The sequence below is a fragment of the Poecilia reticulata genome, linkage group LG11, assembly GCF_000633615.1.
Source record: "Poecilia reticulata strain Guanapo linkage group LG11, Guppy_female_1.0+MT, whole genome shotgun sequence".
Classification (NCBI taxonomy): domain Eukaryota; kingdom Metazoa; phylum Chordata; class Actinopteri; order Cyprinodontiformes; family Poeciliidae; genus Poecilia; species Poecilia reticulata.
The window spans coordinates 1747035-1763391 of NC_024341.1; the positions used below are offsets into that span (position 1 = coordinate 1747035).

The window sequence follows — 16357 nt, forward strand, 5'->3', positions numbered from 1 at the left end:
TCATTGATATGTTAACTTATGTTATTGAACATAATTTCATATTTTATTGAATATTTCCTGTATTTCTATACTTGCTAATCATTCTATCATAGTTTTAAGTCATTAGGAAAAACACACAAAAAACCCAGATCATGTGGAATCTCTGCACATTCTTGGCTTTTAACATTTTTCACAGCAATCCTCACAGGTTCTTTACAGTCTGGGTCAATGTTTGGACTTTGGTTCCTAACTAACTTAACCAATTTGGTAAGACTTTATTTGAAGGGGGTGAATAAGGCTGTTATGACACTTTCATAAACATGACATAACATCTGTCATGAACATCAATAAACCTTCATGAATTTTTATGACGGTTGTCATAAACCGTCATTCATTACTGTTTAAACTTTACCTTTAATAACATAAAGATACCTAATTTTTCAGTCTTATACACCCCCTTCAAATAAAGTGTTACCCTAAATTAATTCAAAGAAGCCTGTGAAAACCCAACTGCTCCTGGTTGGGTCTTCGATTTGGAGTCAGAGCAGCGCTGACGCCCTCTGCTGACGGATTAGAAAACGGCACACCCAGTTTTTACTGTTCTTATACGAGGAAAAACTCTTTAGTAATTGAGATACTCGACACAGAAAAACTTCACCACACTTATAAAATTTATTTTTATAATGGTCATCTATAAGGTCATGTATAACAGTACATATTAGATTCTATATATACTTTCTATAGAAATTGGTTTCCTGTGACCTGTTCCACAAGCTGACAGAAGCTCTGGATATTAAAAACTAAACTAAATGATGTGAACACCAGCAGCTCTGACAGCTCAGTCACTTCACTAATACTACAGTCGGGTTCTACCCAACAGGTTGGAGCCCAGTAAGCCACTGGGGAGCCGCTGGTGTCTGCAGTAACTTCTCAGTAGCCGAGAACCCAGAGAGTCAGTGTGCCATCCATCAGTCATCAGATTAGTCACTTAGATCAGAACACAACAGAACATGGACAACAACAACAACACCAGGGTCAAATAAGACGTCATTCAGTTTCAACTACATTCTCTCTTCTGTGATGGCCCCTGGAAAGCGTCTGCGCCTCCACGACATTCAGAGTGGTGTAAGCCACTGGAAACCACAGCTACGCTGTCCATGTCAAACAAAGCAGTCACATATTGCACTATGAATGCAGGAACCTCAGTCACAAGACAGGAAAGTGCTTATAAGCGCTGTACAGCTGCTACACACAAACACAACACATGGAGGTGGCGCGGTGCGGCTGCGTCAGCCTACAGTACGGCATGGGGACGCACAGCTGCCGGGGCCCGACCCGGGGCCCGTTCAGGCTGTGCCAGAGTTCAGGAATGGACCTTGAAGGCCAGCAGCTGCTCAGAGTGCATGTTGTTGAGGGAGCGCAGGTCAGGCAGCTTCAGCAGCAGCTTGGTGAAGATGGCCGACTCATTGGGGTGGTTCCTGGTGATGAGGCTCCGCAGCGCGCGGATCAGCGTCTCCTGCAGCGCCTCCACAGAGTTCACGTTCTCGATGCCGGAGCGGTCTGCAGGGAGACGGGGTGCAGAGACGGTCAGACACATCGACTGGCCACACCTGACCATTTCATCAGTTCACCACAGAAACCTTTAAAATTCAAAGAGCCAGTTCTGCTAAATCAAATGACTTTAGAGCCACAAATACTGCCAGACCTTTAGAATAAAATATAACTTATAATTCTTTGGTAAATCTCTACTGCAGGAAATCTATTGTCATTTTCAAACAACCACCATTTTTATTTCCATTTCGAGGTTACATTTTTCATATGGGATGCTGACATTTGCACTAAGTTTCCAGCCCAACAACAGATAAATCCACAAACAAATAACTGGCACCTTTAGAGTCATTTGTGGAAATTAAATGCCAAATTAAACAAATTAAATTCCAAGAAAATCTGACAAGAGTATCTACAACTTCGGTTGTTTATCAGCGTTAGCGCCACCCTGTGGACACTCAGCCTGCTCTCTTAGCTTTCCTCTGTTCATGTGTAGCACAAACAGCTGGGCTGGTTATGAATCTACTTTTGCATTAAATTTGCCAATATTTATCACAGACCAATATTTTTCGTTTCAGTTCATACATAATTGGACCCACAGAAATCATAAATGATCATAGATTGTTGACATGGAAAATGTATTTTTGTTCTGAAGTTGTCAATTTGATGAATGTGTTTGGCGTCAAATCATAGCCTACATATTTTTGGTCCATAGAACTTATGTACATTTCCTTGATTTGTCTCCTTTCTCTGCTGGACATGTTTCTAAATAGTCGTCATGGTTGCAATGGTGACTTTATGCACTAAAATTTGTGAAATATACAAGTGTGGGCACAGCTAACAGTTAGCTAAGCCACTATGGGGTCAGCTAACTATTTAATATCTCCACTAATTTGCTAAACAGCTATGCTAACACTACAACTGCTATTTAAGAAATTAGCTAACGTCAATGCTAAACAAAATAAAAATTTAAAATTAGCTCAAGTTAAAACTAAACCACTAAGCACAAAATATTAAACAGCTAAACACATTAAACATTTTTAGCAGTAATCATCGAGCTAACGTTTCGGGCGAGAGGCGGGGTCACCCTGGACAGGTCACCAGTCTGTCACAGGGCAACACAGAGACACACAAGACAAATAATCATGAACACACACACTCACACCTAGGGACAATTTAGACAAACCAATTAACCTGACAGTCATGTTTTTGGACTGTGGGAGGAAACCGGAGTACCTGGAGAAAACCCACCATGCACAGGGAGAACATGGAGACTCCATGCAGAAAGACCGGGGCCGGGAATCGAACCCAGAACCTTCTTGCTGCAAGGCAACAGCTCTACCAACTGCGCCACTGTGCAGCCATTGTTGCATTTCAATTAAACCAATTTATTTTCATAACTCCAATTTGCGCAATTTTATGCTAAGTAGAAACGCAGCTCCTGACTATCAAACATGAAAACTTGATGGCAGCTGCCGTTTATTTTTAGACCTCTTACTTAATAAATAAAACCATCATGTGAAATAATCTGAATATTATCAGACTATTCTGTCGATTTGTATCTTTAAAATGCAACTAAAAGGAGCAGCAGAGTGAAGGGACCCACCGGCTGACACCAGGACCACGGCCATGAACAGGCTCATCTCCTCCTCGCTCAGCCCCAGGTTCATCAGCTTCTCACAGAAGTCAAACATGGAGCTGAGCAGGTCCCCGGAGCCCATGGTCCTCAGAGCGTCCACGCTGTACTTCTGTCCCCCCAGGAAGGTGACGGAGCGCTCCTTCACATGGAACAGTGAGGCGAAGCGGACCACCAGCACCTGCAGGACAAGAAAGGCCGTTTCTATTCCATTTCTAACCCTGAGGGACTGGAGTAGAGCGGATGAGGGGACAGGGCGTACCTCGAAGGTGCCAGCCTTCAGCAGGCTGACCTGGTCATGCTGGGACAGCTCCCTGAAGCCGGGGATCTTCTTGGCAAACTCCACTACCTCCCTGACGGCGGGGGTGAAGCTGTGGGAGAACTCCTCCCACACATCCTGGCCCGACTTGTGCGGGTCCACTTGAGGGGACGTGTTCATTGGACAGACCTGCAGACAGACAACCAATTAGGACTCAACAGGACTGGGACAACCAGAGACCCTAAGTGTCCTGAACTGTGTCTCCACACACGTAAATGAGCTGCAGTGAGACAAACACATGAGGGACAGCCGCGCTCTGTCCCAGCGCCGTGCTGCACCCGCCTTACCAGGTACATTCTGCTGCCTCCTCTCCAGGCACCCCCGCTGTAGACGCCGCCGGGGCAGGGCTCAGTGGGCAGAGCTCTGACGGCTCCGTGCATGTAGGCAGGGCTGTGGCTGGTGCCGGCGCTGCAGGACGCTCTGATTGGACACTGGTTGTCCAGCTGGCTGTGAGGCTGTCCCAGGATGGACAGGAGGCTGTGTCCCGCCATGTTGACAGAGTTGTTGTTGCGGCAGTTCCAGACGTCCCGGCCCTGCTCCGAGAGCTGGACGGGGGCGGCTTGGTTTAAGTCCCCGTTGAGGGGTCTGGGCGGGCCCTCGGGGGCCCTGCTGCCTTGCTCCTGGTTGTACATGAACGTCTCCTGATGGGCCCTGGTCACCGAGCCGATCACCTCGTCCTCGCCACTGTCCGACACACTGGGGGACGGCGAGCTGGAGCCGGTATCCATGGGAACGGCGGCGTCGGGGTCGGAGCTGGAGTCCGACTGGCTGGAGCCTGACGGGGAGGGGGCGGGGCCGGCCTTCTCAGCGGCAGCGGTTAGCGGGGCGGCCTGGCCGGCGGCGTGCGGCTGACTCAGCTCGCTCTGCAGATGGCCGCCGCTCATCATGCTGTTCATGGCGCTCTGCATCTCCAGCAGCATGCGCTGCTTCTCCCGCTTGGGGATCCGACCGAAGCGCACAGCTGAACAGTGGGAAGAGGGTCACTTTAGCTCGCTTTGACGTTAGCATTCTGGATGTTAAGAGCAATAAAACATGGAAACTGACAAACTTGCAGAGCCACGCTAAAGTATTTACACCCTTCACACATTTTGTTACGTTGCAGCCACAAACATCCTCCCTGTTAGAGGGGATGATAATAATAATAATAATAATAATAATGAACTAGAGTGCGTCTTCTGAGTGTAAACTTCAGCTATAGCTGGAAGATAAGTTGATTTTATGAATAAAATGAGGTTAATAAAATCTTTTTGAAGATTTCATTTTTGGAAATCTGGATGGTTTTCCCACCATAGTCCAGAGTGATGTCAGCACATCCAGGGCCGCCATCTTGTTTTACAGCTTCTGTTTACTCTGACTTTAAATTCAGATCAGGTTTCCCTTTCAGTCTTCTTTTTTTTTCTTTTTTTTTTTTTTTAAAAACAAGAATAAGGTCATATCATTACCAAAACAGAGTCGGAACAATAACCGAATAAAGATGTAATTTTATAAGAACACAAAAAGTTTGTTGAACATTTTATGAAGTTCCACCTTTGTCCAAGTTTTACAGATAATTCTTCATAGAAATACTTAATAGTCTGGTAAATGTTTGCAGGGTGTAAATACTTTTGGTTGGACATAATAAACAAGGCCAAAAAGTTTATTTCTATTATTTGCATCTTATCCAGTTTGCCACCTCAGGCTGGGCTGACGTCCTCACACACTTACAGTCTCGGGACATCCCCACCATGAGGCATTTCTTGAAGCGGCACTGCTGGCAGCGGTTCCTGTTCATCCTCATGATGGGGCAGTTCTCGCTCTTAAGGCACTTCTTATACTGGATGTTCTGCTGGATGCTCCTCCTGAAGAAGCCCTTAACACACACACACACACACACACACATCCAAACAGCGTGGTGAGTGCTCCATTTTCTGGGCTTATGGTGGGAGCTCTGCTCCTTGACGGGACACTGTGGGAATTCCACAGGAATCATCATTCAGCTGTAAAACATCAAGGACTCGGGACAGACCCGACTCACTGCCTGCTTCACAAGCTTCATGAAGAGTTTAAAGGAGCTGCATTATAAACCAGCTGCACCTCACAACACCTCGGAGCATTTTTATCTTCTACAGAATTGAACTTACAGCAGCTTTCTGACGGTGTGTGTGTGAGAATGTGCATCAATGGGGTGTCTACAGGTTTCAGCAAGTCAAATTTAAAACTTTTTAAGACCTTTTTAATGGCACCTTCAAGCAGACAGAACAGTCTTTTCCAGGTATATAGTGACAATTTTATAGCACAATCAAGTAACTAAGGTTTTATTACCTTGAGTTACAAAATATTCTACATATCAAAAACGACTTAAAAATTTTACTTTGCAATGATGACTTGAAATTGGGCCTCTGTGTCTTTAAGAAGCTCTCCGCCTTCAGCACATCATTACATGTTTATGATGAGGAAATAACATTAGAACATGATATAAAGCTCAAAAAGGTTGATTTTTTTTTTTACATAAAAACCCAATCCTCCTCTGGTCCCTGCTACAAACTCTGCCTTAGCCACAGTGTGTATCTAGGGCAGAGTGGTAACACAAGTGAGACGGTGGAAAAACAAAATGTTGTCAAGCCAACCGGCAAAAAATTTGCACTTATTCATCATAGATCCAAAAAAGCTAATTGGCCACCTTGCTAGCTGGCACAGGTATATTAGCAGCTAGTTAGCAGTAGCCTCAACCACCTCAAGTCACAGTACACAGCAGAGGTGTGACCAAGTCACTGTGTTGCAAGTCTCAATTCTCTGTCCTCAAGTCCGAGTCAAGAACCTTTAATTTCAAGTCATTTTTTAAATAATTTGCAATTATACATAAAATTCAAATAATAGACCATTTGTCCTTTTTAAAATCTGTATTTATCTCAAATGATAGAACATGTGCAGCTGAACACAAAGTATAAAAAACATTTTTAAATTGGACCTTTTTATTGTGCAGTTCTGTTAAACTTAATATTCAATAAAAAAAGTTTTCAAAAAATGAAATAAGTATATATGAAGTTATCACAAGTAAACTCAGGAAGGTCTGGTGCATTTATTTTTCTGCTTTTATTTCTAAGTATGTTAGTTTCAGTCCTCYGTAAATATGGGCCAGATATTCTAAACACAACATTTATTTGGGACAGTCACTGTATTTGGTCTGTTTTAACAAATAAACCACATGAAAATATCAAAATCATTGCAAATAAAGTGAAGTGGTTTTGAATTTGGATGTGATGGTAAAATGAATATCTGTCAGGCCARGTGGGTTAAATCTACAGCCAATTTCACATCAATATTGATAAAAACATGTTGTGTGAATCAAGCTGGTCAGAATCACTAAACACAGAATAATGAGCTCATTATTTTATGTCTTACTCAGTTAACTATCCCACTTAGTGTTTATTCAGGGTCAGTGAGATTGTACAATTTTTATTTTTACATAAATTTTTGAAAGTTGGCCAAAAAAAAAAAAAAAAAAGGGATTTTTTTAAATTTGTTTTTCCAGCAAAGCTATACTACTTGGAAATGGGTTCTGTGTGACATGTGACAGATAGTCACGCCGGTCAGAGCATTAACTCAAAAACAGTTGACTTATTGCACTGACTGCAGTAAACAATATATTGTCAATATCATTTCCCAACGTAATGTCTTCAGATACACCAACCGTCCTTAGATGATACTGGACCGGCTCATCATCATGATGGGACAGAGAGACTCTGTTCCCTGAGTTCAGGTCCAGAATCTGCTTTCTGTTCCGGAGCCCCGCTCACTATCCACCGGCTTCCTGAGCTAATAAACACGGTGCACATTATTTGTGGAGGCATTTGAAGGACCGGATTTATGGTAAATCATCACCAATTTAACCCGGAGTACACATGCTAACACGAAGTTAGCTAAAGTCAACTATCTTACAGCAAAAGAAAAGGGCCACCTACCGATCTTTGTGAAGCTTCAAATGCCGGACAAAGTTGGACGTCGTGGCATCTCCATCCGATATTCTCTTCTTGCATATTTAACAAGTTGCAGTTCGTTTTTTATTCGAAAGTTCATAACCTACGTAGCCAAAAGAAATTACTCGCGGAAGCATATTCGAGCGGTTATTTCATCTTTCGTTCCCTGAGCTCTGTAGCGTCGCCGCGTTTTTTTAAATGTCCAAATCCTGTTAATTTGATTGGTTGAGCTGCAGCTACGCACACATACATACATTAGGAGAGAAGAGAAACAGAGAGACGGTCTGAGCATATTGATACAGAATGAGTGAAATTAATTAATGACGCCACTTTATAAATAATGTGTTTTAAATTTTAAGACTGAGTAAAAAATATCAAGTCTTTTCAAGTGAACAGCTTCAAGTCGAGTCAAGTCCCAAGTCAATGGCATGAAAGTCAAAGTCAAGTCCGAGTCTTGGAGCATTTTTTCAAGTCAAGTCGTTATTTTAACGACTCGAGTCCAAGTCATGTGACTCGAGTCCCCACCTCTGGTACACAGTGAAGATGTGTGTGTGCGACTCAAACTTTTGCCTGACAGAAAAGTCAGAAAAAAAAGCTTCATATATGAGGTTAAATAGTCCTGCCACCACAAAAACCTGTATTAACATATTCAAGGCCAGCTTACATCTTTAGGCCTTAAAATTTAAGACATTTTAAGGCTTTAATTTAGATTCATGAATTTACGACTTTTTAAGGATGCACGCACGTCCTGATCAGGCATAGTGGTTGGCTCACATGAATGAGGAGAAAGGGCTAGTTTCACAGAGTGTTTGCTCACAGCTGCAGAGAAAGCTGTGCCTGCAGTGACCCAGTTCAGCTGCAGCAGAGCCAGACAGACTGAGGGGAGAGTGTAGGGGGTGGGGGGCAGAGGGGCAGAGGGGCATCCTCACCTTGCAGCCCTCGCAGGCGTGGACCCCATAGTGGAAACCAGAAGCCACGTCGCCACACACCTTACACAGCAGCACCAGGCCGTTGATTTCTGATCGGCACAAAAACACAGCAGTCACTCTGCTGCTTTCACACACACAAAGGCTCTGAGAGGCATGTCACCAGAACAACCCCCCTCCCCCCCCACACACACACACTTCATGACAACTTCACCAGAACATCTGGACTATAAAAGCACTGGGAATACTGGGGCAGAAAATCTGCAGGAGGAGCTGGCTATCATTTAGAAATAGAAACTGTGGGAAAATAAATGCGGACATAAATAAATAAATAAATAAATGTTTGAAAAAAGATTTCTTATGAATTTATATGATTTACATTAATTTGAACTAAATGAATGAAATAAACTGAAAAGGGAAAAAATTTAAATATTTTGTATAATAATGTTTAAAAAATTTTTTTATACTTTGTTGTTACAAAGTATTAAATGGCTTAAAATTATATTTAAAGTGATATAACAATGTAATAAAAAAAATTTTAACTGACTTATTAAATTTTAAAAAATACTGAAAATACCTTCCAAGTCACTGCTTCAGTATATTTTTATGCTTCATTTTATGTCAAAGAACCTAAACCTAAACTGCAGCTTTGCATGAATTGCATCAAGCAGTCCATCCTGGAGCAGAACCGAGCCGTGGACCTTGCAGGGATCCCTGCAGCAGCTCCGCACAGCGCATGGAGGAGTGTGCTACTTACTTGTGATCCCACATTTTCCCGAGGATGAGGAGCGGCCGCCTCCCTGAGAGCCCGGAAGGTTCTGGCGACCGACGGAAAGCGGCGCGTCCTTCAGCTGGCCCGGCCGCCCCCGGATGGGCGAGGGGCCACGCCGAGGCGAGGACGACTGGTAGCTGCCGTTGGAGGAGTCGCTGTGGCAGGAGTCTGGGCTGGAGGCGGAGCTGGAGGAGCTGATGTAGGCGATCACGCCTCCTGGTGATGCAGAGTGAAGGGGTTAGGGGGCGCTGTGAGATGACATGGACTAAAAACATGACAAACGGCAGCTCAAGGCCCCTTTAAAAGACCACCAGACAGAGCGGCTCCTTGGAAAGTAATAAACCCAAACCCTCTAATTTATCACCATGTGTCTCTATGCCAGCATCCAGCTACGCTGAAGGATTAAAACTTTCCCTTGCTCCACTCCTCAGCTTTAAAACCCTTTAAAAGCAGCCTAGATTTGGGCGCTGTGGTGGCAGAGGGGTAAAGTACCTCCAATGTGTGGAGGCCTTAGTCCTCGATGTGGCTATCACAGGTTCGAGTCCCGGCCGGGTGACCTTTGCCACGTCTTCCCCCACTCTCATTACCCACCTTCCTGTCTGACCTCTCTCAAATATATGCCACTACAGCCAATAAAACCTTTAAAAAAATGAGAGTCCTGATAAAGAGGAGTGACCAGACATTACTCCTCTCATTTGCTGCTCCACACTGCCAGTCAGCAGGCTGAAAGAATGTGACTACTTTTGTCACTTTACACAAAAAAAACAACTAATTTATCTGCCTGGAAAGATTCTTACCTCAGAAAGATTCATAATGTGGAAACTAAAGGCGCAACAAGGCCAAGTCCTTTTCAATCCTATGGAGTTTCTATGGGACCAAATTACAACGCAATCCATCTCAGCAAATACATGCTGGTAGACACCAGGTGGTGCTAGAGCACCCGGCCTTTGTCCTCTGGAGAAAAAAAGTGCCATTTTAAAATGTTTTACTTGTATTATGTGTGGCCCAAGTTATCATTTCTAGATTTTAAAGCCTATATTACAAAAGCCCCACATTTAGGTAATTTTGCCTAACATGATCAGGGTTCTGTTGTATTAATCTTACTTGAATTGCATTCTTTTTTGGATTTGTTTGAGGTTTGTTTTCCTCCCATGTCCCTGGACCCAAAAAACGCCTTGCTTCTCAGGACTCCACTATATAGGTGTCTTTTTTTTTGCTTCAGCAGATGTTAGCAAGTATGGAGTAAGCCTCTGAAATTCTGCTTCAAATTATTCTCATCCGTTTTAAATTAAATATATAATCAAAGAAAGGCCTTTATTTTATTGTGAATGTATGTACATTTGAAGGGAGATTTAGGAAATTGTGCAGGAGGTCCAATCAAAGCTCTGCCAGCAGTTCCATTTGTCTCACTCACTCGAGCACCTGACCCTCAAAATGCCTGTACACGCCACTGCATGTCAGCATTATGTAATATACAGTAGTCAGTCAATTCAATTATGTAATTACAAGTACATTACTTTATATATAAACAAAGGTGTCATCAGTTTGCTTCACCATTTCGACACAGCTATTGTGGCTCACTACCTAGGGGAGCACAGTCTTAGGGGGCACCTTAAAAATAAATACTTTTGATTTTTTTCAAAAGTCACCAACAATCTTCTGCACCCTAAGCAAGTTTTCTACTTCATTCGAGTCCAGATAATAGAAAATGAGAAATGAAAAATGAAAGTGGCATCTGAACCATAGCTTTTGATTTGGTTCTAAAACCCAAATAAATGAATGTCATTATACATTATACAAACTAGTATATTATTAAATTGAAGTTCTCATACTATAAATAAGTCTTACTCCCTTTTATCCTGTAAATATTGAGAAACCTTGATATTTCAACAGAATGTTAGGAAAGAATGAGCTTCTTCAAGCATCCCACATTTAGCCTCTATTGATCCGATGTCTCTAGGTTTCTTTAGCCGTCTCTCTCCTGAGTGTCTCCACTGGTAAATCTGGGAGTTCAGCTCCAACAGTTCTTCCAGCATATGCCGTCTTCCTCTCCCCCTCGGTGAGGCCAAACCCAGAGAGCCACTCCCAGACGCCTGCCCTGACTGGAACTAACCCACTTAAAGTAAAGAAGTCAGATCAGAGCTCACAAAAAGCTCATATTGTTGCTCGTGTCCCCTCATCCCCACCTCCAGGCCTGTATATTCAGCCTGTATTGCTGAATATACAGGCAGCCATGACAGACTGACCTGATTTCTTACCCCTGCCCATCTTGGTGATTAGATAACAACCGTTACATAATGTCAGCTTCACATGGGTGTGTGTGTGCGTGTGTGTATGGGGAAGGTAGGCTGGACCTTCACTGCAACCAGCCGAATTGGAAAGCCTCAAAAGAGCATCATTAGTTATTTGAGGCATTTAAGGGGTTTATTTATGACGAATTTTATTTTGAGTTACCGCCATCTCACAGCAATTAAGATGCAACAGGAGGCCGGATATAATCCATTTGTTTCAGCAAATGTCAGCTGGTCAAACCCACAAAAAGAGGCTCACTGCTGACAAAGTGTCAGGAAAAGAAATGCATGTCCACGTTTATTCCAACAGGCAACAATCAGGCACATACACAAAAAGAGCACATGCAAAACAACAAAGCAAAGATTTTATGATGCATTCTAGGAAACTCCGTCCAAAAAAAGAAAAAAAAAAAAACTGGAACACTGAATTCTGTAAAACGATGCTGCATTTAAAGTCTGCTCGAAAAAAAACTGTAAATGTAACGATAGTGTGTAAAAATAGATTCTAAAAGATCTAAACAAAAAGATCTAATGTTTTATTAAAAAACATTTTTGTAAATAAAATATGTCGTTAGCACCGTCTTCTCCTTAAAGATGGCTTTAAAAGTAGAGTTTTAAAGTTCACCCAAATATAACGTTTAAAACTGCTGATGTATAAAACTACAGTGGAAACCATTTTCACTACAGAATCTGAATAAATGGCACGTCCACACAATATTTTCACTGGAATTCTTTGAATAAGATTGTGGAAATCTTTGAATAAGATTTTTAGTCTAGCATTTCCGATATGCCCTGAATGCACCACTAAATTCAGAAGTCTTTCGCCGCACCCCACGTGGAGCTAGCATGCTCTTCCACTGGAAAACTAGGTCACCTCGCGCCGCTTCACGTGTATCCGCAGCAAAAATCCACGCTTCACGGCGGGGTGAATTATGTAATGCCTTCGTCACCGCGCAGCTCGACCAATGAGCGGAGACGTAAGGGAAGCGTAAACACATGTGCACATGGCTATGCTGATGGGTCCATGTGAGAAGAGTAGACTGCAGTGCTGCCAAAGCAAAGTGGACGGCCAACAACAGCAACCCTCCCCCCCCCCCCGCCCCAACTGGCAGTCCTAACCCAGTTTAATATTACCACACAGCATTAAGCTACGACCATCAGCACTTATTCTGGATGTAAACACGGACCAAAGTATACGACCGTGAATAAATTTGTGGCAAAACAAGGCAGTTTTAGTCCAGCTGAACTGACAGCAACAAGCTGCAGTCTCTTGGCGTTTAAATGACACTCACCAGCTTTGCTCGAGTCCGTGTCCATATCCTGCGAGTTGCCCCTCTGCTACCTCGTTGCTGAAGCCGTGTTTGATTTGGTTCTCAGCAACTAGAAAGTCGCTGGTAGGCAAAAAACTGCGCTTTGGGCTAAAACACTGAAATCACGGACCGAATGGAAGCCCAGAGAAGACAGCCCAACCAAGTTAGAATCTCACAGGAATGAAAAAAAAAAAACAAGTTTTAAAAAGCGACTTTCAATGACGCAACAAAAAAAACACAGTGAAACCCGGGCTTATCTCAGCCGGAAGGTTCCGTCCTGCTTTCACTCTGCTCCAGTAACCGAAACAGAGCGTCTTCTGTAGAGCTTCCTACACGGAAAACTGGTTCATTACAAGCGCAGCTCCAGGTGAGGAGGACTGGCTCTGGAAGCGAGCAATGGGCAACCATGTGACCCAGTTCACCGGCTCCTCCCTCTGCAGCCTGCAATGGTGTCAATGTAACCCACTGACATACTTTCACCAGAGCGAACAAAGGTTTCTGGCAAGCGGGTTCGACGTCCGGAGACAACAACAAAAAGTTGCTCATTTACAGACTGTACTTAAAATGGCGCATTTTTCTCTCTCTTTTAACACTTCAAAAAAGGGAACCAAGCAATTTTACACAAAGATTGTATTGTTGATGCGTTTGTTTGTGGCAGATTGTAGAGGGATAGATTGAAGCGGCTTTCATTCCTTGGACCAGTCTGGGCCATCTGATCCAGACTGAAACCTGTTCTGTTTGTCAGCTTACTTTCTAATGCTTATCCTTACAAATACTCAGATTCAAGCTGCTGTGTTAATTCACATTTATTGTGATCATGAACTGCAATCATAACTGGTAGATGCCTGCTTTGGTGAAAACATCATTAATCAGTTAAATGTTTTTGGGCCATCGGAAGTTTTCTTATGTAGGTAATATGGCTTCAAACACAGGGTGACTGACGTGGGTCACTGATGAAAAATAAATAGCTATATTAATTATATATCTACATACATGGTTAAATACAGATTCAATGCAACTTTAACTAGCTCATGCATTCCAGTTGTTATGCTTGTTTACTCTAAAGACAGTCCACATTTTAAAGTAGGTAAAAAAATGGGTTTTTTTTCACAAATTAAAATTTTAATCTAAAACTGTGTCTTTAAAAATATTCTGTGTGTAAATACCCAGTTCAGTTTTAACAGGTCTGAGTGTTTACCATTCTTATGTAGTAATAAAATGCTGTCTGCTTGCCAGCATGCCCAGAAGTCTTTAGTATTAAGTTTCTCACAAACAATGCTAAGCAATTTTACTCTTACGTCACATTAAGAATACCAAACGTAAATCAAAGATGTCAGGTTTGCAATCAACTTTATATCCAACAGAAGTTTGACTGGAAATATTTTGGCATTTTAACATCAAGGGTTCCTACATAAGCCTCAGCCTTTCTGTTGGATTCACACAACTCCATAGGGGCTGTCCGTTATGTGCATGTCTTGTCTTCTGCTGACATAGGGATGTTATAGAACCTTGAGCCTTTCAGAAATATGACTGACGTGGTAGCAAGTGCACAATTTCTAAGGTCCTTGTGTTAAGCCATGTGATGCCTGTGCCAGTTTACTTGATGATGATGATGAAGGCAAAATTCTCTCTCATCTACCAATCAAATTTGGTGTACAAAACTTTTTGCCACCACAATCCAGAGTGTTTTGAGAAGATGCAATTGTATTTTTTGGGCAGATTAGATTTCCTGTCCGATATGACACAAGTATAGTCTCAGCTTTAGATCTGCAACCTTCACTTTAATTTGGTTTATTTGTAAAGTGCTGCTTCACAACAAATGTCATCTAGAGGCACTTCACAAGAAAAGCTCAATTCAATCATACATACATTCCAGTTGATCCTAGTTTTCAAACAGTGCATCAATCTCAGTTAATTATCCAAAGTTGTTAAAAAAGTGTATATCTAAGACAACCTGCAGATTGCATCAGCTCACTGACTTGCAGCATTCACTCCTCCTGGTCGACCACTTGGCAACAATTGCTTGTACCGTGTCGTTGGTGTAAACTGGTGTGTTTGTGTATTTTATACAGTATATGTAAAAATCTGGTTTCCACTGAAGTAGCAAAACTTCTTAGAACACATTTTTGTGTGAGATTGGGCTTCCATGTTCATGCTACACAATCTCCACACGTCCCATACTATGACTGAAGATATTTTGAGATTTACACATTTAACTTGCAGAGTGGTCCAAAACTATTCAAAACTCTGGCACATTTAGATTTCACAATATTTTCATTCCACTTGGAAGTTTATTTCTGACAGGAAATAAACTTCCAGGCATTGCTCTAAACATCATGAAATGACGTGTAGGGATTTTCAGTTTTGAAAATCGTAAGTTGTCAAAAATAGCTTATGGGCTCCTCAATAATCAGTTGAAAAATCTTTGATGTCTTTACAGGAAACAAACTGTAAAGACATCAGGAAACAAACTCTTGTATAATGTCTGATCTTTGGTGATGGAAGGCTTATTGGAAGGCCTCCCTGTCACGACTCTCATCTTTATCTCCCTCCATAGAATCTTAGTCACTTTCACTGTGGTTGGACTGCTCCAAAACAAGAATACTGTTTCAAGTCAGAAGAATTAATATTTTAATAATTGTTCACAATTGTTTAATAATTGTTGCAGATTGTTCACACTGCCAGGAGTGTGAACACCCTGAACAATCTCCTGCCTGGATCAGTCCTGGTGCTGGTGTTGGATACGATCATGATGTATTTAAGTCCACTCTCAGCTCCTCACACCCGTAGCATCAATTCTGATGTGCTCATGCAACAATGTAAACAGTCCGCTCCAAGAATTTCCAGTCTGTCCAAACAGGACATGTTTTTCTTTACAGAGAAGCACATCGAGCCCAAGAATCTTTTTTTCTGTGACCTAATTGAATTAGAGATGAGAGGACACAGCTGACTAAAACCTACCTCTGTTTTACCACACACACATCTTCAGGGGTTGGATAATAACTCTGTCTTTCATTTTTCTTTACCTGAACATCTTCCCTAGCAGTTTATATTCAAATAAATTCAAGAATACTTTATTAACCCCAAATGGAAAGTAAATGTTGTTGTAACTCCTATTATCCAAGTTTCTTCAGAGTTGTTGCAGCTGATGATTGTTGTAGGCAGCAAGGATCTCCTGTAGCTGTCTGTATTCCCGCAGAGAGGAAGGAGCCTCTAACTGAAGACACTATGTTGTTGTATAGCAATCTCATAAGAATTATTTGTTTGCACCATCATCTCCGGAGGTTCCAGTTCAGTCACCAGAACAGAACCAGAACAGAACTGATATTCTTTACCAGGTTGTTGAGTGATTGTAGAGAAAACACGACACTCTTCAGTAGCTTTCTAGGAGATGATGGTGTAAGCTTCCTCAACATGCACAGTCTGCTGTGTCTCTTTTTGACGACTTCACTAGCTGCTTTTCCATTGACAATAAAGTTGTGCAAATTGAAATTTCTAAACTAAATTTCCTTAATAGAAACAAGGTGATTTTGAAAAAAAAATTTTTTTTGCAATAAGTTTTTGTACTTGGATAAGGTGGTATTTTAACAGTATGAAAACAGATGTATTTCACAAAACTG

At 42.2% G+C, this 16357-nt stretch overlaps 1 protein-coding gene across 1 annotated transcript; it reads right to left on the minus strand.

The window, feature by feature from the left end:
- Nucleotides 1-629: 629 nt before the first annotated feature.
- nr1d2b (nuclear receptor subfamily 1, group D, member 2b) lies at nucleotides 630-13147 on the minus strand. The gene is made up of 8 exons (XM_008421269.2): nucleotides 12720-13147; nucleotides 9122-9352; nucleotides 8368-8456; nucleotides 5187-5331; nucleotides 3770-4443; nucleotides 3426-3611; nucleotides 3134-3344; nucleotides 630-1539 (listed from the first exon to the last, which is right to left on the minus strand). The coding sequence occupies exons 1-8, from the start codon at nucleotides 12742-12744 to the stop codon at nucleotides 1343-1345; spliced, it is 1758 nt and encodes a 585-aa protein (XP_008419491.1). The 5' UTR covers nucleotides 12745-13147; the 3' UTR covers nucleotides 630-1342.
- Between the last annotated feature and the right edge of the window lie 3210 nt (nucleotides 13148-16357).